This window comes from Sus scrofa, chromosome 15, assembly GCF_000003025.6.
Source record: "Sus scrofa isolate TJ Tabasco breed Duroc chromosome 15, Sscrofa11.1, whole genome shotgun sequence".
Classification (NCBI taxonomy): domain Eukaryota; kingdom Metazoa; phylum Chordata; class Mammalia; order Artiodactyla; family Suidae; genus Sus; species Sus scrofa.
Window position 1 is genome coordinate 137861860 of NC_010457.5, and position 24550 is coordinate 137886409.

The 24550-nt window shown below is 57.0% G+C and overlaps 1 protein-coding gene across 1 annotated transcript in view; it reads left to right on the plus strand.

Annotated features, from left to right (window-relative positions):
• Nucleotides 1753-24550, plus strand: part of TRAF3IP1 (TRAF3 interacting protein 1) — a 48714-nt gene continuing 25916 nt past the window's right edge. The window contains exons 1-9 of the mRNA XM_021074958.1: nt 1753-1997; nt 5404-5472; nt 5886-6047; nt 7640-7783; nt 7880-8251; nt 10736-10807; nt 11754-11829; nt 21643-21705; nt 24100-24120. Coding sequence (XP_020930617.1) covers nt 1875-1997; nt 5404-5472; nt 5886-6047; nt 7640-7783; nt 7880-8251; nt 10736-10807; nt 11754-11829; nt 21643-21705; nt 24100-24120 — 1102 coding nt within the window. The 5' untranslated portion in view covers nt 1753-1874. The remainder of the gene's footprint in view (nt 1998-5403; nt 5473-5885; nt 6048-7639; nt 7784-7879; nt 8252-10735; nt 10808-11753; nt 11830-21642; nt 21706-24099; nt 24121-24550) is intronic.

Below are 24550 nucleotides of genomic sequence, written 5' to 3' on the forward strand. Positions count from 1 at the left end.
GTACTACTGAATACTACTCTGCTGCGAAAGGGAATGACAGATGAATGAATCTTAGAACATTGTAAGAGAAGTTCCCCTGTGGCACAGCAGGTGAAGCATCCAGTGTTGTCACTGCAGCAACTTGGGTTGGGACTTTCAGGGGCCATGGATGTCGCCCAAAAAATCGAAAAACCAACAAAAAAATGTTGTAAGAGAAAGAGTTAACACAAAAGACTGATTCATTGTATCTGAAACTCTAGAAGAGGTATGGTTATAATGACAGAAACCAGATCAGTGGTTCCCTGCGGCTGGGGTGGAGAAGGAGAAAATGTTTTAGGATGCAGGAACTGTTCTATATCTGACTGTAGGGATGGCAGCATAATTGCACATAATTCTCAAAAATGTGTCAGGCTGTACCTTTAAAATGGGTGAATTTTATTGACTGTCAATAATAATCAAGTAGAGGAGTTCCCATCGTGGCGCAGTGGTTAACGAATCAGACTAGGAACCATGAGGTTGCCGGTTCGATCCCTGGCCTTGCTCAGTGGGTTAAGGATCTGGCGTTGCCGTGGGCTGTGGAATAGGTCACAGATGTGGCTCAGATCCCGAGTGGCTGTGGCTGTGGTGTGGGCTGGCAGCTATAGCTCCGGTTAGACCCCTAGCCTGGGAATCTCCATATGCCACAGGAGTGGCCCTAGAAATGGCAAAAAGACCAAAACAAACAAACAAACAAACAAACAAAAAAACCCAAAAAAATCACGTAGACATTTTAAGTAAAAAAAAAAAAAAAAAAAAAAAACCCTCCACATCCAGACAGATCACGCACGAAGAGCACATAAAAAATGAAGAACACTGAAAATGGTAAAAATGAATGTAAATAAGTTATAAAGATAGGAGTTCTCGTCCTGGTGCAGCAGAAACAAATCTGACTAGGAACCATGAGGTTGCGGGTTCCATCCCTGGCCTTGCTGGGTTAAAGATGCCGCGTTGCGGTGAGCTGTGGCTTGGCTTGGATCTGGCGTGGCTGTGGCCGGCAGCTGCAGCTCTGCTTAGACCCCCAGCCTGGGAACCTCCATATGCCGCGGGTGCGGCCCTAAAAAAAAAAAAGACAGGAAAAAAAAAAAGTTATAAAGGTATCCATCAGAAGAACTAAAACCAGACCACGATGCTTTCTAGAAGCTAGAAATTGCTGGGAGACTCTGCAGTAAGCCTGTGCCCAACAGATGGATGACAGGTGAGACAGAACCACAGACACCTGGTAGAACCACAGGGCGCGGCTTCGTCCTGCTTACAAAGCCCTAGAGCATCTCTTGGTCCTCCCCTCCCTGGGAATTTTAGGGAGGCTGGCACATATCCCCGTGTAGAGGAACAGAAACAGAGTCTCTGAGAAAAGGAGTTGCTCGCCCAAGAAGCCATATTAAGTAACACACAGGGTAGGGTATTTCCTTTCCCTGTCTTTTGGGAAAACTCGTTCCAGTCCCCCTGAAATCTGCGGAACAGTCGGCACGAATCTCGGAAGCCGTGTTGCTGCTACCCGGTGCTCAGGCGGGTTCCTCTAACGCGGAGCCAGCATCTTCGCCTCGAGGCTGCCGAGGGCAGCGGGCTTGGGCGCTGGGGGTCCGCGGGGAGGCCGAGGCGGCCCCGCCCCAGACGCCGCTCGCTGCGCGCGCAGCCGGGCAGGGGGCGGGCGCCGCGGCGCGTCCGTTGCTAAGGCCGCGCCGCCCTAGCGACCGAGGGCCGCGGCTCCGCGCACGCGCCTTGGCGGACTCCGGTGCACTGTGGGATGGAAACCCTGGCGGCGCGTCGCGGCCGGAGCGGGCGGCGGCGGCGGGGCCGGCGGCGGCCGGGGAGCGGGGCTTAGACTCGGCGGCCGGCGGGGCGCGGACGGCGCCGCCATGAACGCGGCGGTGGTGAAGCGGACGCAGGAGGCTCTGGGGAAGGTGATTCGAAGGCCGCCGCTGACGGAGAAGCTGCTGAACAAGCCCCCGTTCCGCTACCTGCACGACATCATCACAGAGGTGGGCGCCGGGCCCGGCCGGGGGCGGGGGCGGGGTCGCGGCCGGGCGCGGAGTGGGCCGGGGTGTGGGCCAGTGTCGGGGTGCGCGGTCCGGGGGCGGGCTGAGCCGCGGGCTGGGCGTGACGGCCCACGCGGGGGTCGGGGTGCGGGCCGGGGGCCGGGATGCGGGTCGGGGGTCAGTGGCGGGGTGGGAGTGGGGTCGGGATCAGGGCTGGCCCCGGGGTCGGACCTCGCGTCGCTGAGCGCGGCCCCTGCCGGATAACCCCGGCCTTGGCGGACGGAGGACTCCTGGGCCCGATGCCGCGGTGCCTCTGCTCTCACCCTTGCGTTTCCTTCCTCACCATGCCCAAGAGCCGCCTCGTCTAAGAAGGCTCCAGGCCCCTTAGGGAATATTCTCATTTCTTTCCATCCTACCCAGTACATCTTAGAACTCATCTTCCACTCAGCCTGGCAGAGCTGTTTCTGCCATTCCGTCCCCCCACCCACCGTGTCTAGCAGGTGGAGGGTGCACAAAAACCCCGGGAGAATGGGATTATCCTTTTTTATAAACCTCCTCCTCCCCCAGTTTCCTTCCACCTGCTCTGCACAGTGGTCACCACAGATTGGATGCTTAATTAATACCTGTGGGTGAATTATTGAAGGTGGTTGTAGGGGACCTGAAAAGAAAAAGCTGAAAGAGCAGGTGAGTGTATGTTGATCAGTGGTAGAGCCTGTGTCCAGGGGCCGTTGTCTAGCTTTCCCCCACTGGATGGTGAAGTCCTGAGTGTGGGAGATAGTGACTGGTTTGTTGGCATATCCTGGGCATGGTACCCAGAAGGTTCACAACAAACATTGTTGAGTGGAGTCTGTCAAGGCTCCTGTAACCCCGGGGTGGCAGCACCCATTCTCAGGGTACACCTGAGAGCGGTGTTGACCTGGGGAACTTGGATGTGGTTTTTGGGCATTAGGAATCAGGTTGACCTTGCAGGTGTCGGGGTTCGGTGGGGTGCGGGCAGTGGGGGCTATTGCTCTCCCCCCCATGTTAGTCCTTAAACTTCACTCCTCACTCTTTCCAAGAGGTTGGACGTCTTGCTTGTCCACAAAATTTGCTTTACTCATTTTTGCGATCTTAGCTTCTATTGTCTGCCTCTCTGCGTGAAAAACCCTAACCGTACTCCTGACTCTCGAATCCCACCCACATTCCAGGGACGTCTCGACTGGCCTCCCCCTCCTCTTAAGCTAGGGCAGCACTCACACCTGCCCTGGACCGTGTCGGGGGAGGGGGTGGCTGCGTGGAGAGCCTGGTGGGAGCCAGGCCTTGAGCTGTGTCACCTCTGCCCTGTGGAGGAGGCAGGTGGGTCCTCTTCCCCAGGAGGATCAAGTCACTTAGCCCCGGGGGTGAGTGGACGACTCTGGCCTGACACTGTCGTTTTCTGTGTTAGTCCTGTCTCCTCACTGAAACAGAGGTCCCGGAAGAAGGCTGGGGGCATGCCTCGTCCTCTGGGTCTGGGTGTGGCCCTGGCTCGTGGTGGCTGCTGTCCCCACCTCCTGGAAGGCCAGGTGGGACTTGACTTGGTTGGCCAGGTAGCCAGGCTATGAGGCAGGCATCCCACCTTCCCAATCAGGATCCACTGGTCTGCTTTTCTGCCACAGGTTTTTTCTAATCCAGGGTCACAATGAATTTCTCTACCTGTGTAGAGATGAGTGTGTTGATGTCACCTACTTGACCAAAATGTCAGGACAGGAGTTCCCGTCGTGGCGCAGTGGTTAACGAATCCGACTAGGAACCATGAGGTTGAGGGTTCGGTCCCTGCCCTTGCTCAGTGGGTTAAGGATCTGGCGTTGCCATGAGCTGTGGTGTAGGTTGCAGACAAGGCTCGGATCCCGCGTTGCTGTGGCTCTGGTGTAGGCCGGAGGCTACAGCTCCGATTTGACCCTTAGCCTGGGAACCTCCATATGCTGCGGGAGCGGCCCTAGAAATGGCAAAAAGACAAAAAAAAAAAAAAAAAAAAAAAAAAGATGTCAGGACAATTGACACATTGGAGAGCACTTGCAGACAGTATGTGAAGCTCGTCTTAATGGGAATTCTCTGCTGCCCCTGAGTATTGTATTCCAATGGCCATGTTAGTATTTTAGTTACTGCTAAACTAACCCTGCCTCTTATACATTGAAGCCTTGATCCTGTGAAATTAAGGTCTCTTTGTTGCTTAAATTATTGCTCACAAGTTTAACTGTCAACACACTGGAAAAACTTCAAAGGAAGCAAAATCAAAAAGTTCCGGGAATACTAAATGCAAGATGCTCTTAATATTCCACCTGTCTTCTTAGGAAAAATAATGGCACAGCTCTTACAGCCCTTGAGTAGTTTGCTGAGGACTGAAAGAGCTTAATTAGTAGCTAGTTGTAGTTTGGTCTCAGAGAAGGAGCCCGATGTTAGTGTAGGACTGTCTTTGACAATTTTTTTAAACACTTCTTATGGTAAAATTGCTTTTTATATCTGACCCAGGACTCACATGTACAGGCGTAGTCATCCTTGCCCGATGCTTTCTTTTCTGTTTGTTAACTTTTCTCGTATTGCTGCTCATTACATTGACCTTGTAGTGACCTGCCGCATTCTGGAAACCTCTGGTCTGAGAGAGCCCAGGGCCCTGCCTGGGTCTGGGGGTGGGAGGAGCCGAGAACATCGCCCCCCGAAAAGCTGGACTCAGGGGTCCCTGGGAGGACCAGGTTGACTGAGGAGAGGAGGGGTTGCAGGAGAACAAAAGCGATGCGGCACAGAGCACCCCCGTCCCTGGAAGGGAGTGACGGTGATGAGGAGAAACCCCCCCTGGGAGTTCTCCTTTCCAAACTTCATCCTCCTTCCTGTCCTGAGGGACCCTCATAAGAGGCTGTTCCTGCTGTGGGACCTCTCAGGGCTGCCTGGTGGTCCTTAGGCTAAGGCCGTGCTCCTGAATGGCTTTGCAGGCCAGCCCCTGCCGACTCCCTGGCCTCAGGCTCCTCCTGTCCGCACAGTTCTGGTCCTTTGAGCAGGACCCTCTTGGCCCTGGACCTTGTGGGCCTGTTTCTTTTGTCCGGCACGTGCTTCCTTGTACCTCTCCCCCGGTTCCCTGTAAGCTTCTGGGCTCAGTTTCGATGTGAGTGGCTGGGAAAGTGTGTCCTGACACCACGGGGCCCTCCTGCTCGTGGATCGGGGGTGAGCCTGTGCTCCCTGGGGGTCCCTAGCCAGGCTGAGCTCTGGGAGGACCGGGTGGGCTTCTGCCTGCGGTGTGGCCTCGCCGTGGCAGACACGCAGGTGTCTGTCGAGGAAGTGTGTCAACAACCTCCTGCGCGTGGACGGGTTCTGGCAGCCCTTTGCTCAGGGCAGTGGGGGAGGCTGATGGACGGGCTGTCCCGAGGGTGCTGACCAAGGCCTCACCTTCTCTCTGAAGGTGATTCGGATGACCGGTTTCATGAAGGGCCTCTACACGGATGCGGAGATGAAGTCCGACAACGTTAAGGTAGGTCCGAGGGGCTCTCCTGGCCCCGCCTGCGTGAACGCGGCTCTTGTGAGCCGGGCGCTGCGCCAGCTCTCGCTTCCGTGCTGACCTGTGGCTGGACCGCCAGGCTGGTCCCTCCCGGGGTCGCCCTTGCTCTTCCTCGTTTCGTGGTCTCCCTGGCAGCGAATTTTATCCTCGAGAGATGGCATTAGTCTTCTAAAGGTTCATGCCAGCCCATCAACCCAAACGCAGAGCTTTCTTGGACTTCGGTTCCTGGTTGTTGTTGTTGTAGAGAGTCAGTATCTCTAAACTGGACGTACATCTGAAAATCGCTTTTTATCTAAACCGGAACCGTGTCTGTTGAATGTACTGAAGGTAGCGTACCCTCCTCTTCAGGTGTTGTAATATTTGCCTTTTATATGGAAATCTTGCAGGATAAAGATGCAAAAATTAGCTTCCTCCAGAAGGCCATAGACGTGGTGGTGCTGGTCTCCGGAGAGCCGCTGTCGGCGAAACCGGCCCGGATCGTGGCCGGGCACGAGCCTGAGAAAACCAACGAGCTTCTCCAGAGACTCGGAAAGTGCTGTCTCAGCAAGGTGCCCCCTGCCCGCCCCCTCGGAGTGGGAACCCACCGGCGGGAGGAGGGCAGACCCCAGACGGGAGGGCAGACCGCACGGTGGGAGGTGTTCCGGGGGAGGAGCTCCAGGCCGGCTCGGAACCTGACCCTGCCCGGAGTCACAGAAGTAGTTTAAAACCGCAGGGTGTTCCTGTGAGCTCTGTGGCCGGGAGTGTAAGGCAGGGACTTGGGCGCTTTGGGCGGGGCACACGTGGCTGGAGGCCCTGGGTGCCTCCTCCTTTGGGGCCTCCTTTCAGGGCAGGTGACTGTTTCCAGCCAGGACCCGGGTGGCCGAGGAGCTGCTTTTCTTTGCCTTGGGGCCTTGTGGAAGGTCCCTGTTCCCTGCCTCCTCTGGGGTCTGCCTCCCTCGGCCCCGCCCTCTCCTCCAGGGCGTTTGCAGAGCTGTGCCGCCTCTCTAGAACCTCTCTCACTTGTGCAGGGGCTGGATTGGTTACTCCTGAGATTTTCTCCATGGGCTAGAGTCTTGGCTTCTCTGGCCTCATGGTACCCCAGCACCCCTGGAGCAGGTCATCCCCAAGGCCTGCCTTCTTTGGGGGAGCTGAGGAGCCCCCGGGGAGCGGCCATGGCCCTTTCTCGCGGAGCTGATGGGCTGCAGGGGGGGCTGACCTTCGATGTCCCCAGGGTGGGGAAGGCGGCTCTCGGCTCACACAGCAGCGTGGGAGTGGGAGGGGGCTCAGGCTGGGTCCCAGGCCTGGGGACGCAGAAGCTGATTTTGCCCATTTGCTGGCCCCATCCTGGCCCCCATCCCAGGCCCTGTGCGTTGCCCGTCTCTGAAAGCACACCTGACTGGTGCTCCTCCCGCGTCCCCGCCCAGCTCCGTGGCCCCAGCTCCGTGGCCCAGCTCACGGAGCCCTTGAGACCTGCTGCTGCTTCCTCCCCGGTCCTTTGCTGTCACCCCTGTCCCGCCCAGCCGCGCTCCCACCACGCTGCTGAGCTCTCGGCTGGCGCTGCTGCAGCGGGCAGTGGGCAGCCGCGCGGGATTGGCCTGTCCACCCTCCCCCAGGCTGACTTGGCATCCTTGTCACAGTGCACTAACTTTTGACGGCTGTATTGGGCCCCTTGCCCATATGCCGTGTGTCCCCTGCCTGTGGTCGAGTCGCTCACGTGTGCGTGTGGAACCCGTGAGTGTGTGGGCGACGGGGTTCCCGGCCGCACAGGGTCAGGGACCAGGTGGCGGTCGAGCGTGGTTGTGCCCTGGCTGGGGCTCGGGTTAGAGGGCTCCGTAGGGGCCTTTCAGGGCCGGGCCTCTGTGACCCGAGCCAGGGGGAAGGCGCTGCTGGGCCGCGTGGACCGGCGTCCGTGCCCTTGAGCAGCACGTGTCCGCTCTTGGCCGCTCGGGTGGAACGGAGCCGGCCTCGCGGAGCGCGGTGGCCTCTGCGGTGAGCGGGCAGAGCGCCCGAGGGCACGGCTGGGGCCGAGGCAGCACGTTGTCGGCAGAACCTCTCCTTTTAACGTCCGTCCCTGGCGGGCTGCTCTGCACGTCGACATTGGGGTGTGTTCCGCTCACGGATGTCGTTGTCACCTTGCGTCTTGTTCCTCCCGCGGGGTAAGCTCTCCAGTGAGGACGCCGTGAAGAGAGTGTTGGCCGGAGAGAAGGGGGACGTGAAAGGAAGGCCCTCGCTGGCGGCGAACCCTCGAGGAACGGATCATAAGAGCATGAGGGACGGAGAGTCCGGGGTCCCCAGAGGTAAAGAGGTGAGTGCAGGTGGTACGTCTGGACCTGAGCCCGTGGGGCCTTTTGTGGTCCAGGTAAATACAGCAGCGGCAGCGCTACTTGGCCTTTCTTTTCAGGAGAGGAGAAGAAACTCGGAAGTCACCGCGGGAAGTACAAGCCGAGAGAGGAACCAGAAAGAAGAGCTGAGAGAAGAGAGCCCGCCGCGGGACAAGGAGCGGGACAAGGAGAAGGCCAAGGAGCGGGAGCGGGACAGACGTAAAGAGCCCGCGAGAGACACGGCCGGCGGAGGGGAGCGCGAGCGGGCCAAGAATAGGCCCAGGCCCGGCCGGGACCGGGACGCGGAGCGGGAGCGGGAGCGGAAGGTCGAGGCGGGCAAGGAGAAGGAGCGGGGGAAAGGCCGCGAGCGGGAGCGGCGGAGGGCGAGAGACGGGGAGCACGCCCGGGACCCCGACAGGGAGAAGAGCCGCGAGCACGACAGGCCGGAGAAGGTAGGTCCTGCGTGGGAGCCGCCGCCCTTCGCCCCTTTGTGTTGTCCTCCCAAGGGGCCTTGGTCCTCATGTGTGACTAGGGAAGTGGCTTTCTCTGTCCCCGATTCAAAACCGTGACCAGCTTGGACCCCTGGCAGAAACCTGCAGAGATGCCAGTGTTTGCCAGGCATTGGCAGAGTCCCTGCTTTTCCTGTCTGTGCTGGCGTGTGTGTTTGGGATGTTTTTCTGGCGACCGGGGTGCAGCCTTGGTGGTGAGCGGTGTTTCCCAGCGGCCTCGGGGCACGCGGGCCCCAGGGCCGCGGGCGCAGCTGCATTTACGAAGGATTAGAACTGCTTTCCAGGCTTCCGAAGCCTGAGCACAGATGTGCAGTGAGACCTCGGGTTGCCGAGTTCTTGTTTAATTAAATTTTCAGGTAAATTTAGGATTTTTCCAGGAACTTCTTTAGGTTTCAGAGTGTTTTCTAGACGTGCAGGCTACTTAGGCCTCACTGCCCGAGGGTGAAGTCTCTATCGGGGCTGGCCCTGCAGACACCTGTTCTCCTGGGCCCGTCGGACAGGGCAGAGGGTTGGGAAGGTTGTGGAGATCTGGTCTCCAGCTGCTAGAACCGAGGGAGCTGAGGTCCGCAGAAGTTCACGGTCTGTCCGAGCCGGGCTGCGAAGGGCCAGGCCTGAGCCTTTCTCCTTCCTGTCGAGACAGCCACCTGGTTTTGTGGCCTCGTGTCCCCTGGGACGGACCCCAGGCCAGGCCTGGAAACCAGTCTTTTGGGTGGTCTTGTGAGTAATTGTGGGTGTTCTGCCCTGAACCCTGGGTCCCCAGCGCCATCCCGGGGGTACTGCCACTCACAGTGCTGAACGTGCCTCAGAAACCTGGGTTCCCAGGGAGCTTTAGACAGAACCGAGACATTCCCCGTCTTTTGCCTCTTTCCAGAGCTCTGAGAAAGGTCTTCGCCACCGACCTGGCTTTTCCACGGCTCTCGCGTATCCTCCTTGCTCAGGTGCGCGAGGCAGCCCAGCCTGTGTACTTCTCAGCCGTCCGGGCCTCGGGCCCAGCGGCCCAGCCGATGTTCGCTGAGGTTGCTGGTGGCGTGACTGGTCTTTTAAAAGAGACCCTTCCAGAGGGTATTTTTAGGGGTGGGTGAACGGAACGTATTGCAGCTGTGAGTGGGCGATGGTTTTATTTAAAAGCTGGTCCTGTGGCCCAGGGCGGATTCGTGTACACCGGTCGTGGGGATTTTACTGGACCAGCCCTTCTGTGTCCATCTGGGGCTCCTTCGTGGGCCGGGGGTCTGGGAGGCAGGCTGCTCTCTCCCCTGGGAGCCGTGCCTCCCCCCTGCCCCCATGTAGCTGAGCCCTGGGGTTCCTGTGCAGGCAGCTCTAGCCCGGGCCCCGCTGGGCCATCTGTACCCTCCAGTCGGATTCCTTGATGTAGGGAGGTGATGGCGAGACATTCTCAGTCTGTGAAGCTGCAGGTGTGAAGGTGCTCGGAAGTGACAGGTGTGTCCTGAGTGGCGGGGAAGACGAGTCTGGGGTCACAGTGGCCGTGCGTGGGTGTGGCCCGCCCTCCTCCCCAGTCTGCGGGGAGCTGAGCGCCGCGGGGTCAGGTGATTACCGCGGGCGCAGACTGCTGGCTTCATAATGACGTTGTGAGGACATTTAGTCGTTGAAATAGTGAACAAGCATCCTCTGCTTTCCGGTCGTCAGGGGGACAGCCTCCGTGATTGTGTCTCTTCTGCTCCTCGTGTCCAGACGGGTCTTTCTGAGAGTTGATTTCAGCGGGAGACTTTGTTTTGTTTTGTTTTGTATTTTCTAGGGCTGCTCCCGCGGCACATGGAGGTTCCCCGGCCAGGGGTCGAATTGGAGCCGCAGCCTCCAGCCTACGCCAGAGCCACACAACGCGGGATCTGAGCCCCATCCGTGACTTACAGCACAGCCCATGGCAATGCCAGATCCCCAACCCACCGAGCGAGGCCAGGGATCGAACCCGCAACCTCGTGGTTCCTAGTCAGATCCGCTAACCACTGGGCCATGATGGGAACTCTGAGATTTTTTTTTTAAGGTGTCGATTTATCAGTTGTCAGTTTTCACGTCATTTGTTTTGAGAGTGTTTTCTTGGTGGGGCGTCTGGAGCCTCTGCTGAGCAAGAGCCCCTGGGAGGTAGGGGTGGCCCCTCGGGCGGCAGGAGCAGGGGCGCCTTTCCTGGGGGTCGGAGCTTCCCTTCACTGCTTCCCTCGCCTCCGGAGTCTCTCTTTCCCAGGAGTTTGGCCGTAGGGACCCCTGCGCCCGGAGGCCCTTGGCCTCGGCCAGCCCTCCGGGATCCAGGCTGCGCAGCAGCCACCGGGGCCCCGGCTGGCGTGTGCCGCCGCCCCTGCGGGGAGGGCCGGCTTGCTGTGGGTCGGCGTTGGGGAAAACGTCCTGCTGTGTTTTTAGATGTTACAGATTTGAATTATTCTCGAGTTTGGAGAACATTCTTTTTTCTTTTCATAGTCCTCAAGCACAGGAGAGGCGTCTAAAAAGTTGTCAGATGGATCTTTTAAAGACTCCAAAGCCGAAACAGAGGTAAACTTTTAAAAATAACATTCAGAGACGTAAAGCCACAGCGGTGTTGAACTATGACTGCTGTGCCTTGGTCCCCGCCTGGTCCGCGGGGCACGGCGAGGCCCCCACAGCAGGTCCACCTTTACGTTGTGGTAAAACCAACGATGAAGGCCGGCGGCCCGTGAAATGGATGGGAGTGTGTCTCCTCCGGTTTCCTCGATGGACTCCGGGTCTCCTTCCGCCTTTGGCAAGGATGACGCGGTGTCCGGTGGGACAGGGTGGCCATTTGGGCGAGGGCGGAGGGGGCACCTGGATGGGGCGGGAGAGGATTATGTCATCAGGCGGGGGGCGCGGGGGAGGGAGGGCCCCGGAGGCCCCGCTGTGTGTTTCCCGTTACGGGGGAGCAGCCCGGGCCCCGGCGGCCTGGGGGCTCAGACTCACCCGGGCTGCTTCCAGGTCGCATTTCAGAGCAGAGCGTGTCCAGGCGGCCGTAGGGGAGAGGGTCGGGCGTGGAGTGGAGGCTGGGGGCCCGTTAGGAGGCCGCGTGGCCGGTGGAGAGACACGGAGAGACGTGTCGGGCCCGGGAAGCAGCGGTGGGAGGGCTGCTGACTCATGCCCTGGGCAAACACATGGTGCCCGTTTTTACTCTCAGGGTCTTAGGCGCGTTGAGGTAGTTGCACCTGGTGACAGCAGTTGGGTGTCCACAAACACCTCTGATGAGACGGTGGTTCTCAAGGTACAGTCCGTGGGTGGCTGACCTTCGGGCTGTACAAAAGAGTGGATTCTGCGTCTGGAGTGGCGGCGGTTGCAGCCCCGGGTCCGGTCTCGAGTGCTGGTGGCTCCGAGCTGGAGTCAGTCCCTCTCTGAAGCGCGTGCTCGTGGTTGAGCAGAGCTCGACGAGCGCGGCTGCTCCCCGTGCTGCTGGGTGGCGCCTCAGCTGATGGCCTCTCCTTCTCTTTTCTTTAAGACTGAGACTTCCGCGCGAGCGTCTGGCTCAGTGACAGCAAAGACGTCGAAACGGCGATCCAGAAATTCGGTGGAAGGTACTGCACAGTGTATCAGAAACGGAGCTGGAACGGTAGATGCTTGATTCTTTGCCTGAATCACAGTGTCTCGTAGGAAAAAGTATCCGCGGCTGGAAAGCCCATCTGCCCCTGGGAGGGAGGAACACAGACCATGTGAGAATGTGAAGGGGAAGATGCGGGGCTCTGACACGCGCACACACATGTACACGCACACGCATGCACACACACATGTGTGAGATCCCCTGACACCTGGGGCAGAGCAGCACCTCTTTGCTGGAGGTCTGCGTTATGATCTAAAAGCGGTGATGGAATTTTAATTTTCCAGAAATATTCATCAATTATCCGTTTTTCCTTGGCTTTCTCTCTCTCTTCTCTTTTTTTTTGTCCTTTAGAGCCCCGTCTGTGGCGTATGGAGGTTCCCAGGCTAGGGGTCCAAACAGAGCTGCAGCTGCTGGCCTCCACCACAGCTGCAGCAAGGCGGGATCCGAGCCGTATCTTCCACCTATACCACAGCTCAGGGCAACGCCGGATCCCTGACCCACTGAGCGAGGCCAGGGATGGAACCTGCATCCTCATGAATGTGAGTCGGGTTCGTTTCCGCTGAGCCACGACGGGAGCTCCCCGACTCTTTCTCTTGAGTGGGTAGGTCAACTCGGTCCTGACGCAGGGTGGACAGCAGGAGCGTCCTGCCCTGAGACAGGGACGGCCTCGCACTTAAACCGAGTGGAGCTCATCAGGGACGGTACGAAAAGTGGAAGCTGCAGCCGAAGCCCGCGGACCTGGCCTGGTTTGTCCAGGGACAGTGCCCGCTTCTGACAGACCCGTGTGCGGGCGGGAGGGCCGGTCTGCAGGGAAGTACTGCCGGAGGCCAGCTGTGGGTTTTAGTGGCAACTCGAAGTTGCTTTGAGCAGCAGTGTTTCTGAGAAACCACCCTTTTCCTAAATGGGAAACGTTAGAGACGCGAGGCAGGCATGCAGCAGTGGGAATTTTTCATTTTAAAATTAAACTTAGATGGTAAGTTCCATTCTTTGACATGGACAGACGCCTTAAAGGACATTTTTTGTGCCAGAAACTTTCTCTCTCTTTGGGGGATCTCCGTGGGATGGGTCTCCAGGGTGTGATTCCTGGCACAGAAGGCCTGGCCATCGTAGGGTCGTAGCTGCGGGGGTCGGAGCTGAGCCCCCCGCCCCGCCCTCTGCAGGGATGGAGCATGCTCTTAATTTGCACGGGCGTCCTGTGCGCTAAAGATGTTTGCCGGTTTTTAAATAAGCCCTTTTCAGTTTTTTCTTCGCATTACGCTTGGGTCTGACCTGTCTAGGTGTTTACTTTGTGGGCACTGGAAGCCGCCAGCCTTTTTCTGTAGTTGGTTTCGGAGAGGTGAGAGGTGGAGGTTTGTGTTTCATTTTCTGTTTGTCGCGTCGTTGTGGTTATCGCCTGTTCTAACTCCCGGGGAAATGGGGCTCTGAATGTATTTATTTTTTATAATCCACCGGGCGCTCCAGGGTCACTCACTAACTCGCCCTGCCTTTCCCTCTGCGACCCCTCCCCATGCCTCTTGCAGTCCGAGTCTGGTGTCTCCGTTTTTCTTCTTACTCCGTTGTTTCTTTTTTCACGACTAGTTCGTCTTTTGAAAACAGTTTTAAGCCGTCGCATGTGCTCGTTCTTGCAGGTGCATTTTACCGTCGCTTTACGCGTCGGAGCCCCAGCTCTCAGACCGCCCGGGCCTCTCAGGATGTCACTGCCCTTGATTAAACTTAGGGTTTCGTTATTCGGGAGGAGGGGGCGCCTCTGCTGTAGGTTAGGGCTCCCCCCTCTCGTGAGAAGACGTGTGCGCCAGCGCTTTTGTGTCTGTCAGTCTGGATTGGTCCATTGCTTGGCTTTTAGGTTTTTTTTGGAAATGGTATCATTCTTTGCCTCACTAATTTTTAGTCATTCTTGTTGCAGTTTAGACACTTTCCTGATTTTCGTAGCTGTATCCATGAGGATGCAGGTTCGATCCCTGGCCTTACTCAGTGGGTTAAGGATCCGGCATTGCCCCATGAACTGGGGTATCTTAAATCTAGCCACAGACGTGGCTTGGACCTGGTGTTGCTATGGTGTAGGCCAGCAGCTATAGCTCCGATTGGACGCCTAGCCTGGGAACCTCCATATGCCACAGGTGCAGCCCTAAAAAGACAAAAAAAAGAATCTTAAAACCATTCTAGAACCCCATAGGATCCAAAAACCATTCTGCACAAGCACATGATAATTTTGCTTATTCTCAACTAGTGTGTTGTAGCAGAACGAATCACTTTGAGCTAGTGCATTTGAATTTCATTTGTTGGGTGCTGTGCAGTGTTGCACATTGCGTTTACCGTGCATTTTCATTGTGCAATTTCACGTCAGGAAGAAGGGACTCTAGAACCAGTGGCAATAGTCTCCTCACCGAGAAAGAACGTAACTCTTGCTACAGCAAAGCTAAGAAGGAACATACGGTGAAACAGCTTGGTAAGCCGGCGCCCCGGTGGAGCCCGTGAGTGCGTGTTTGAGCGTTGAAACCCGCAGCTGCCGGGCCCTTTGCCTCTATTTGGTCACAGAGCAGGTGGAGCTCGGGGGTGGTGCAGCAGCGATGTGGTCCTGCTGAACGTGGGGCCTGGCCCGGGGTGGAGCAGGGCAGAAGGGCAGGTGGGCCCCATGGCAGAGCTGCCGGCGCCCCTGCCCCCAGCCACGCACAGACTGCCTTTCTGTCCGTCTGTCACTAGCCGAGCCGTCCATTTGAGCCTTCTTGTATTTTTTCTGCCGATTGGGTGCCGTCCCTGCCTTCCCGGAGAGCGTGGTCCAGAGGCAGCAGCAGATGATGAGAAGCACGCAGGGCGGACACGCTCACGATCCCGGCCATGAGTCCCTTGAAGGAAAACGAGGGCACGCGGCGTGGAGGCGGCGGTGGCAGGGGCCCCTCGGGGGGCTGTCTGGACAGAGCGCTGACCAGGGTCAAGGAGCACGTGACCGGCAGGTGTCCAGGGATAGCCAGAGGCCCTGAGCTGGGGACAGGCTTGCCTTTTGAGGGGCAGGCAGCCTGGTTTGTCTGGGGCAGAGAGGGGGAAAGAGATGGGAGCAGGCAGGCTGGGGCCGGGCCGTGTCCGCCAGGTGTTTACGGTGACTGAGCGCAAGTCTCCGGAGGAGGTCCAGCGGGACAGGGACAGGCTCTGACTCAGGGCTTGACATGAGTTAAACGTGCAGCGGGGCTGGGCCGGAGGCCACAGGGCAGTCAGGTGGCTGCTGAGATAGGTGGGTGAGTGGCTGTGGCCGCCGGGACCCGAGTGTCACAGGCGGGGAGTCTGGGGTGGGCCGTTACGGAAGGGAGGACGCGGATGGCACCTGCTGGAGACGAGTAGAAGGAAGGCTGGATCTGGGGGGGCCGGCACCCCCCACCGTGGTGCTGATGGCCGTGGAGAAGGATCTGGGGGGGACTGGCTAGTGGGCCGGGGGGGCAGTGCCTCACGTTCCAGATGCCTGTGAAACAGGTGGAGGTGTTGGGGCGGCGGGCGGATGTGTGGGCCTGGACCTTCCTGCAGTAATTAAGCTGGGGGAGCGTGGAGCCAGGGATTCAGGGTCGGAGAAGCGGGGCGGTTGTGGCAGAGGGGAGAGAGGCCGGCAAGTTGGAGGGGTTTGGAGAGCCGGCGGGCGTCCTGCAAGCCCAGGGAAGGACCTTCCGAAAGAGGGAGCTTCCGAGGGGCCCCCGGAGGCTGGGAGCCGGCCGTTGAGTGGACGGGGCGGTTAGTTGGTAACCTTGGCATAATTCCCAACCAGGTCAACCAAACGCAAAAACGTGTGCAATGTTCTAACCTGTCGTTAACTATTTTACATCAGGAAGAGAGGAGGGTCATGTTTCAGCTAAAAGTTTAAGCCCCGTAGCGTCTGGATTAATTAATGAACCAGAGCAGGAAACTACAACTTCAGAAATAGGCAAGAAAAATGCATTCGTTAGTTAAAATTCCTCCCCACTTTGGTATGAAGTATGCATGTCTCAGTGTGGTTGCCGTTATTTTCTATTATCACGACCACTTAACGTTCACCAGAGGCTTTTGTTCCCTGAAAAAAATGCACAGAAGAGCGGAACCGACCTGATAGTCTGCCCTGATGTGCGAGGTTTTACGGTGAGGAAGGTGGACGCCGCTGGAATGAACCTCACCTTGCCTTTGTGTGGCTCGTGTTGCTGCTTCCACGGCGGGAGGCTCGCGCGGTCTCTGCTGGGAGTTTGTGAAGAAGTGGATGGTCAGAGTGCCTTTGAGTTCTCTAGCCCCTCTGCTGGGTTCTCTTCAGAAAACAAAGAACCAAAGTGCCTGCCCCTGGCCCCTGGGGAAGGTGTTCCCCAGGCACACCCTTTTACTCGCGAGGCCTGCCGCGTGCCGAGCCCCGGGCTCGCCCCGCTGATGCGGTCAGATGTGCGGATCTGGAATTTCAGTGGCACAGTCCGGGTGATAGCTGCATGTAGTCTTCTGTGATGCTTGAACTCTTCAGAAACGTTGCAATTCTTGAGTAGCGTTAAGGGTGAAAAAGAGTGTAAAGCTTAACTGTGTATGGAACTGTAAAGATTTTTCTAGGCTGAACTTGCCTCAGACTTACCTTTTTTTTTTTTAAGGCCATGCCCACGGCACATGGAAGTTCCCGGGCCTAGGATTGAACCCCAGCCACAGCAGTGACAATGCTGGATATCTGGGTTTTAGAAATCCTGTAGCTGGACGGAGTTCCCGTCGTGGCGCAGTGGTTAACGAATCCGACTAGGAAACATGAGGTTGCGGGTTCGATCCCTGCCCTCACTCAGTGGGTTAAGGATCCGGCGCTGCCATGAGCTGTGGTGTAGGTTGCAGACGTGGCTCGGCTCCTGCGTTGCTGTGGCTGTGGTGCAGGCCGGTGGCTACAGCTCTGATTCGACCCCTAGCCTGGGAACCTCCATGTGCCGTTGGAGCGGCCCAAGAAAGGGCAAAAAGACAAAAATAAAAAATAAAAATTCTGTAGCTAGAATAACACGAAACCCGTCTTTCTTGGGTGTTTCCCTCGTGAGGCTTTGCTGAGAGCAGGCGTGTTTGGTAGTGCCTTCTCCTCCAGCCCTGGTCCAGCAGCGGTCATCTGCCGTTGCTCTGTTCCCAGGAGGTCGCTGGCCTGCGTGGGGTTTAGCGAGGGCTTCGGCCGAGTGCGAAGGCTGAACACAGGGTTACGAGGCTGGAGCAGGCTGACGACTTACGGGTGAACGTCTTTTCTCAGGGGCCACGCGTGTTGCAGTGCAGCCACATCTGACGTCGTGTATTTCGTTTCCGTGGGGGCTCCGCCGAGCCGCAGGCCGGGTCCTGTAGGAGGGAGGGCGCCATCCGAGTTCCGCAGGGGAGGGAGCGGGCGGCGCAGCTTGGGCGAGGGCATCCCGTGCGGGGAGGCCTGTGTCCCAGAGCCACACCTGCTTGCCTGCGGCCGGAGCGAGCCCCCGGGTGTCCTCGGAGCCGTGTCTCGTCTTTGGCCCGTGGGCGTGAGAACGGGCGCCTTGAGGGTTGAGGAGAAGGTGTTCCTGGAATGACCGGCCCGTCCCGGCGCCGCCTCAGCTCCCATCCCCCTACCGTGTGTGCAGAGCCCCGGTCAGGGTCAGTCAGCGCGTCGTGGGTTCGAAACCAGTTGAGGTCGTTCTTTAGACACACGTGAGCATTTTGTAGGTCTTTAGAGATCTTGTTTTTTTTTTTGGTCTTTTTGCCATTTCTTGGGCCACTCCTGCAACATATGGAGGTTCCCAGGCTCGGGGTCGAATCGGATCTGTAGCCGCTGGTCTACGCCAGAGCCACAGCAACGTGGGATCTGAGCGGCGTCTGCAACCTACACCACAGCTCATGGCAACGCTGGATCGTTAACCCACTGAGCAAGGGCAGGGACCGAACCCGCAACCTCATGGTTCCTAGTCTGATTCGTTAACCACTGCGCCATGACGGGAATTCCGGTCTTTAGAGAGCTTAATCTGCAAGCATGAAAATTAAAAGCTCAGTGTTTTATTATAATAAACACAAAACTCTGCACCGGGCAGTTAGTTCTCAGTCGAGTGCGTTGCAGAGATGACAAGGAAGCCTGGTGCCACCTGGTGGCTGCCAGCAGGTCCTGGGCGCTCTCAGCCCCTGGGTGGTGCTGTGACGCCTCCCCCTTCTTCCCTGAGTCCTGTCACAGCACACTCGCAGTCACGCAGCCCCAGATGTCCTGTGCTGGCGGTCATTGCACATAGAGTGAAACGGGTCAGCCACTGGTAGGATTCCTTCACTTCTCTGGTTGATGACAGTTTCTGGATCCCGTGGCCCTGGGTCTGGCTGATGGCCTTTCGCTCTGGCTCGTGCTTCAAACCGAAGCCGAGCCCCGTCATATAGCTGCTCGTGGCCTGCGTCCTCAGGGAGGGCTCGCAGGATTCCTGGGCCCCGTGGCTCTCGTTTGCCTTTTCAGGTGGATGAAAGAATTCAGCAAGAGCTCACCCTTTGCTGTTTCCACACGCGCCCTCTCGCCCTCCGCATCTCTCACGCAGGCTCACTGATGTCTCGTCCCCCCGCCCACGGCTCTGCAGTCCGAGGTTTCCTGGCACGTTACACCAGCGTGGGTTCCTTCAATTCATCTTGTTTTATTGTTCAGGCTTTTTCACTATGAAAAGGAGAGAAAAGCAGAAAGCCGGGCGTGAACCACACCCATGTACCTCAAACTTAGATTCAGCCCTACTCCCGAGCGGGCTTCTTTGCTCCACCCTTCGTGATGTATCTTTATGAACTGTTTCAAAGTATTTAAAAAACTCTTAGAGTTCCCATTGTGGATGAGCAGGTTAAGAGTCCAGCTAGCGCCCATGAGGATGTGGGTTCAATCCCTGGCCTCGCTCCGTGGGTTAGGGATCTCGTATTGCTGCAAGATGCAGTGAGGGTCACAGATGCGGCTTGGATCCTGCGTTGCTGTGGCTGTGGCGCAGGCCGGCAGCTGCAGCTCTGATTTGACCCCTAGCCTGGAGAAACTTCCTTATGCCACAGGTTCGGCCCTAAAAAGAAAACAAAAATAAAGCCAAAAAAACCCAACCACCTTAACACTCTACCTCTAAATTCCATCTAAATTCTTCAGCATGAAGCTCATAAAACCAAAAAAGACATGTTCCTGCACGACCACAAAATCAGAGTTTCACCGAAGAGATTTCTCGTTGCCAGAGGGCATCTAAGACCCAGGCTGTGTTCTGGTTGTCTCAGCAGTTTTATTTGCTTAAACACCAGGTCCTGTTAGGGTGAGCACCCTGCACGCTTTTCTTGTTCTTTTTGTCTCTTGTGTCTTTGAATCCGGAGCGGCTCCTCCCTGCCTTCTGCTCCAGAACGGTACTTTCTGCAGGCTCGCCTGTCTCCACAGTGTCTCTCCTCCCCAGCTGTCCGATTGCTTCCTTGGGGTGTCGTTTTACTTATGTAGCACCCCCCCGCCCCGCCCCCGCCGTATTCTTGATCAGCTTTGAGGTGAAGACGTCGCTTCGCCCTCGCCCCTGCCCATGTGACGCTGGGCCCTTTATCTCGTGTCCTTAGGATGCACTTAAAGCCTCTGCATCTGACCATGTGATGCCGAGACTGATCCCTGGGGCCCCTCATTTCAAACCCTGGTTGTGTGCGTTTCCACCAAGATGTGGTCAGCGACCCTGTGCCACTCAGCTCTGCAGAGAGCCAGGCAGAATGGCAGGCCGCCTGTGCCATGCTGGGGGCCATGGGGCTGGCCGGCAAGTTTTGAGAGAGGCGCTGGTGTGGACACTGGGCTCTGCCCACTGCCCCTGCTTTTTCCGTGTGGCCGCACTCGGGCCACAGCCCACTCAGGGCACGACGCTCGGTGACACGAGAGCCTCCAGGTCTGACACCAAGGCCACGTTCTTACCTACGAGGTTCCGTGATTGCCAGTGATTCAGATAAGAGACTTGTGCTGACTTGGGGGCCAGTTCGCAGTGGTCTTTACTCCTTCTGGGCGTGTTGTCTTTTTGGAGCTGTTGTTTGTCAAGCTGGTTAAACTGCCTTCTGTGATTAAGAATGGGTTGTAGGGAGTTCCTGTTGAGGCGCAGTGGAAGTGAATCCGCCAGGAACCATGAGGATGCAGGTTGGATCCCTGCCCTTGCTCAGTGGGTTAAGCATCCGGCACTGCTGTGAGCTGTGGTGTAGGTCACAGACACGGCCCAGGTCCCGCGTTGCTGTGGCTGTGGTGGAGGCCCGTGGCCATAGCTCTGATTCGACCCCTAGCCTGGGAACCTCCACGTGCCGCGGGTGCAGCCCTAAAAAGACAAAAGACAAAGAAAGAAGAGTGGGTTGTAGTATTATTAGTGAATGTGTGGTCTGCTTTATATACTCTTTCTATCCGCGTGATCTTGGGGTTTAGCAGAAGCTTACTTGAGACTACAACTAGCAATGTTAAAACAACCGCCATAGGCCTCTCATAAAAGAAAGAACTTTGAGAAGATAAAATTGTGCAGGGCAGCCTTCTTCTTAAGCTACAGACGGAAATAATGCCTTTGTAATTTACTGACTATGCTGGTGAGTTTTGCACAGTATAGAAAATATTTGACACTTTCAAATAATATACAACACCTAAAAGTTATTGGGATGTTTTCTTTTAAAATTGATAATCTATAGCTGCCAAACTTACATTTAGATTTGCTTTATTTTATTTTGCTTTTTAGGGCCACACCCATGGCATATGGAGGTTCCCAGGCTAGGGGTCTAATCGGAGCTCTAGCCGCCGGCCTACACCACAGCCATAGCCACTCAGGATCCTGGCCGTGCCTGCGACCTACCACAGCTCCCAGCAACACCAACCAGATCCTTAACCCACTGAATGAGGCCAGGGATCGAACCCACAACCTCATGGCTCCTCGTCTGATTCGTTTCCCCTGCACCACGACGGGAACGCCAAGATTTGTTTGTTTCAGAACTGAACGGTGTTTCCTGTTGGTTTTTTGGCTGCGTTCTATGGGATATCATAAATAATTAATTCCTTGAAACAGACTATTTAAGTCAGCATTTTAATAGATCGAAAAAAATTTTTTTAGAAAATTATGTTGTCCATTTTATGTAGTTCCATTACAGAAAGTAAAGCAGTTCTTTGATCATTAATGGCAGTTTAATTCTAACACAAGCCATTTCTTTGAGTGCTTTTAAGAAATTATAAGATAGGGTTTCAGGAAAGGAAACTTTCTCCCAGTTTTATTTTTGTCTCCTGATGGAGATTTTAAGGGAGTTGGGGGATGGGGGGGGCTTTAGTGACAAGTCAGGTTTCTACCCTGGGTGCTGCCACGATTCAAAATCTGTTCTTCCAGCATCCACTCCTTTTGTTTTTAATAGAAAAATATTTTATTACTTAGGCATTTGATATATTCTGTTTTTATAAATATTTGCACGTCACTCAGTAATCAGGAGGCGGGTATTTGGGAGTTCTCCGCATGGCTGAGGCTGAGCACCAGGCTGGGCATCGTTTTCCTGTTCGTCCTGCTTTCCGGAAGTTGCAGCCTCTTTGCAGCTTATGACTCCCAGGCCTGGCCGATAGTCGTGCTGGGTGGTTCTGGACGTAGCGGGGTTCTGGCTGTGGGGCCACAGGCCTCCGCCTGGCCGGGCTGATGGGCTCGGGGTCTGTGCCCCGGCCATGCCTGGGAGGGACCCCCTGCCTTCTTTGCAGTGCCGCCCGGGGTCCTCGTTGGTACACTTGGGGCCGGGAGTGGAGCTCGGTGAGGTTAACGGAGCCCGCTGGCCAGCCTGCCGTGCCCCCTCTTGAGGCTCCATTTTAACTGTCTTACGTCAGGAACAGAAGAAGCCAAAACTAACTCAGCTCGTGTTTCAGATGCTGATTCAGCTGGTCTGTGGCGAGACAGCGCTGAGCCCGAGCCCGCAGTGAAGCAGAAAGGTAAGAAGGAGGCCCTTCCCGCCTGGGCAACACGCTGGCTCTGTGGGCGCCTCTCTTCCCAGAGGCCGCGGCCGCAGCCCCCCGGCCCTCCGACCCACACGGGGCCGCACCCTCGTTCTCGGCGCCGTCGGGACCGAAGGTGCCCTTCTACGTAGAGAGGGTGGAACGTTCTGGTCATCGCCTGATGGCAGCACACCTCCCGCGTCCCCACTGTTCCTTCTGAGACTCAGTGCAGAGCCAGGGGGCCCCTGCTGGGTCCCGGAGGCCGAGCTGGCAGCCCCAGGCCTCGTGTCCGGAGAGGCCGTTCGCGCAGCTCAGAGCACCGTCGGGACCCTGGCTTTTCCGTGACCTGTGTGCTTGGAGAGTCTGAAGTCGAACCTCAGGGAGAGTCTGCTTTCGGCATAGTTTTCCTCAGCGTTCAAAAAAGGAGTCCTGCTCAAATACTTGCTCAGCATTTGTTCTTTAAGGCCCTGGAGCTCCTACCAGGCTTTTTTTTAAAAAAGTTATTTAGAAACAGTTTTTACGTCTGTGAAGTTTTCATATTAAAGCGCAGTTGATTTGCAGTGCCGTGCCACTTCTACCAGGCTTTTTAAGGCCCAGCCGCACCCCAGCACCAGCATCCCAGCACGGGGCAGGGCCAGGGGCGCCTGGTGGTGGTCGGCTTGTTCCAACCAAATATGTCTGTTGAAGGCTACTGTGTGGTGGGCGCTGAGGCTCCGGGCAGGGAGGGTGTTTGTGGGCAGAGGCCAGGCTGGAGCAGGGCTGTGGGAGCCTGTGCCCTGGGGACCAGGGGAGCCTTGCGGGGCGGTGGTGAGAGTTGGGGCCGGTGACCATGTTGGGGACAGTAGCAGCAGGAAGCTCATGACACTTGTAGGGCGAGTGGCTTAATTGCGGTCGGGTGAGTTCGTCTGGGAGGCTGGGCGGTGCTCCAGGGAGAGGAGGGCCTAGGCTGTGGTCCGGGAGCAGCAGCAGATTTCAGAAGCTCAGGGACAGCCGAGGCCGAGCTCAGAGGATGGCTTGTTGCCGTTTGCTGGTGGTGGGAGCTGGGCTGTGGGTGCCCTCGCCTGGGGTGGGGCGCGGTGGGGGGAGGCTGCCATGTCGGGGCCTCAGCCCTGGCTTTTGGGGATGCGGCTGAGCTGGTGGGGGTGCTGAGGGGGAGCCAGAGGGCCTGAGCATCCACACTGGGGGGCGCTGCGGGGTCGGGCCCCCTTGGCGCAGGATGGAGGCTGCTGTGCGCCTTCCCTCTGGACATCAGCTCGTAACTCAGCTGCCCCCGGCCACCCAGGAACCTTTCCGGGCTCCATGTGAACCTACAGTCTGTCCCCAGGGCTGAGGGCATGGGCTTTGCAGGAAGTCCGAGGCCCAAGTCGCACAGCGGCTGTCGCACAGGTCCCTTCCCGGCTCCTTTGCAAGCAGCCCATGGCCCGTCTTCCAGGCCTGTCCTCTGCGGTGTCCCTCTGTGGGCGGGGCCTCTGGGAGGCGCTGTGCTCCCGCAGGTGGGTCCTGTTGCCCTGAGCAGGGCTCCTCACCTCAAGAGCCCCTCTTTGGGGCAGTGCTTCTGTGGCTCTGACTGTGGTGTCCACAGGCCACAGAGAGCTCTCCAGGGCCTCCTGCCAACACACAGCTCCAGCCTCTGTGCCTGTGTGCTCCGAGGCCCATCCCTGGGGACCTGTGGGGTGTCCCTGCCTGCAGGTGGCCGTGGGGGATGGGCACCCCCGAGTGTCCTTGGCCTCACCTGCATCCGTGGCGGTTTGGCTCTCCTGCAAACTCATTCGTGCGCTTTGAGAGTGACACAGCGACAGTTCTGGTCCGCCCCACCCCGCAGCGCTTCCGCTCACTAACTGTGGGCGCAGGGGTCCTGTCTGTCCCCACCACGCAGCACTTGAAGGGCAAGGGCCCTGGTGAAGAGGCCAAGGCCCGCCCGCCCGCCTCAGGCTTGGGAGACGTTCTTGTTGTTGGAGCCCAGGGAGAAGCACCTGCTGCCGAGCAAGGAGGGCGGCTGCTGGGCTGGTCCCACCGAACGTGACCGCGGCCCAGGCCGGCCCCGCATGCCGGCCCCGTCCCGGCCTCCCCGTGGCTTCCAGGCTCTGCCACCTGCCCCCTCCTCTGTTGTGTTTCTCACCTCTGAGGTTCACCTTCTCCGCATCTCTGCTCTTCTCATGTAATAACACGTTGGAGTCATGGTTCTGTTTGGTCTTTGTCCTTCTCTCGTTGAAAGTAAAGCTGAGGCAGGAAACTGGCAAAGACAGTGAGGAAATGACCTTCCCTGATAGGCGTCCAGAGTGGTCCGTCCCCTGTTCTTCTCGGACCCCGTCGGGCTCGTTTAGTTCACGGAGGTTCTAACACAGAAGGTGCTTTTCTGATGTGCCTTTTTTTTTTTTTTTTTTTTCCCAGGTGACTCCCCTAGCGATGCAGGTAAGGAATGGCCGGCCTTAGATAAATGTGTTTGATGTAAGCGGAATCCACGCGTGTAGCTTTCCAAGGTGCCCTCAGATGTGTGGTGCCTAAATTGTATTGGTGAAAGTAACATAGGGAAACATAACTATACCAGTTTAAGATTTAATTTTCTTATTTTATGTTTTGAAAGAATGCATTTCAAGATTTTTTCCAGGGTTTTCCAATAATCAGATTCTGTTTTATTTTCACTACTTTCTAAGGTAAAAGCCCTTTTACTTTAAACAGTAGAGTGAGTGTAATAGTTTGGGCTTATTGTTTACTGATTAAATTTTTTATCAAAATGAAGGCAACTTTATTCAGATTATAAAAATAGTATGGTACATGGAGTTCTTACTGTGGTGCAGCGGGATCAGCAGCATCTTAGGAGCGCTGGGACCCAGGCTTGATC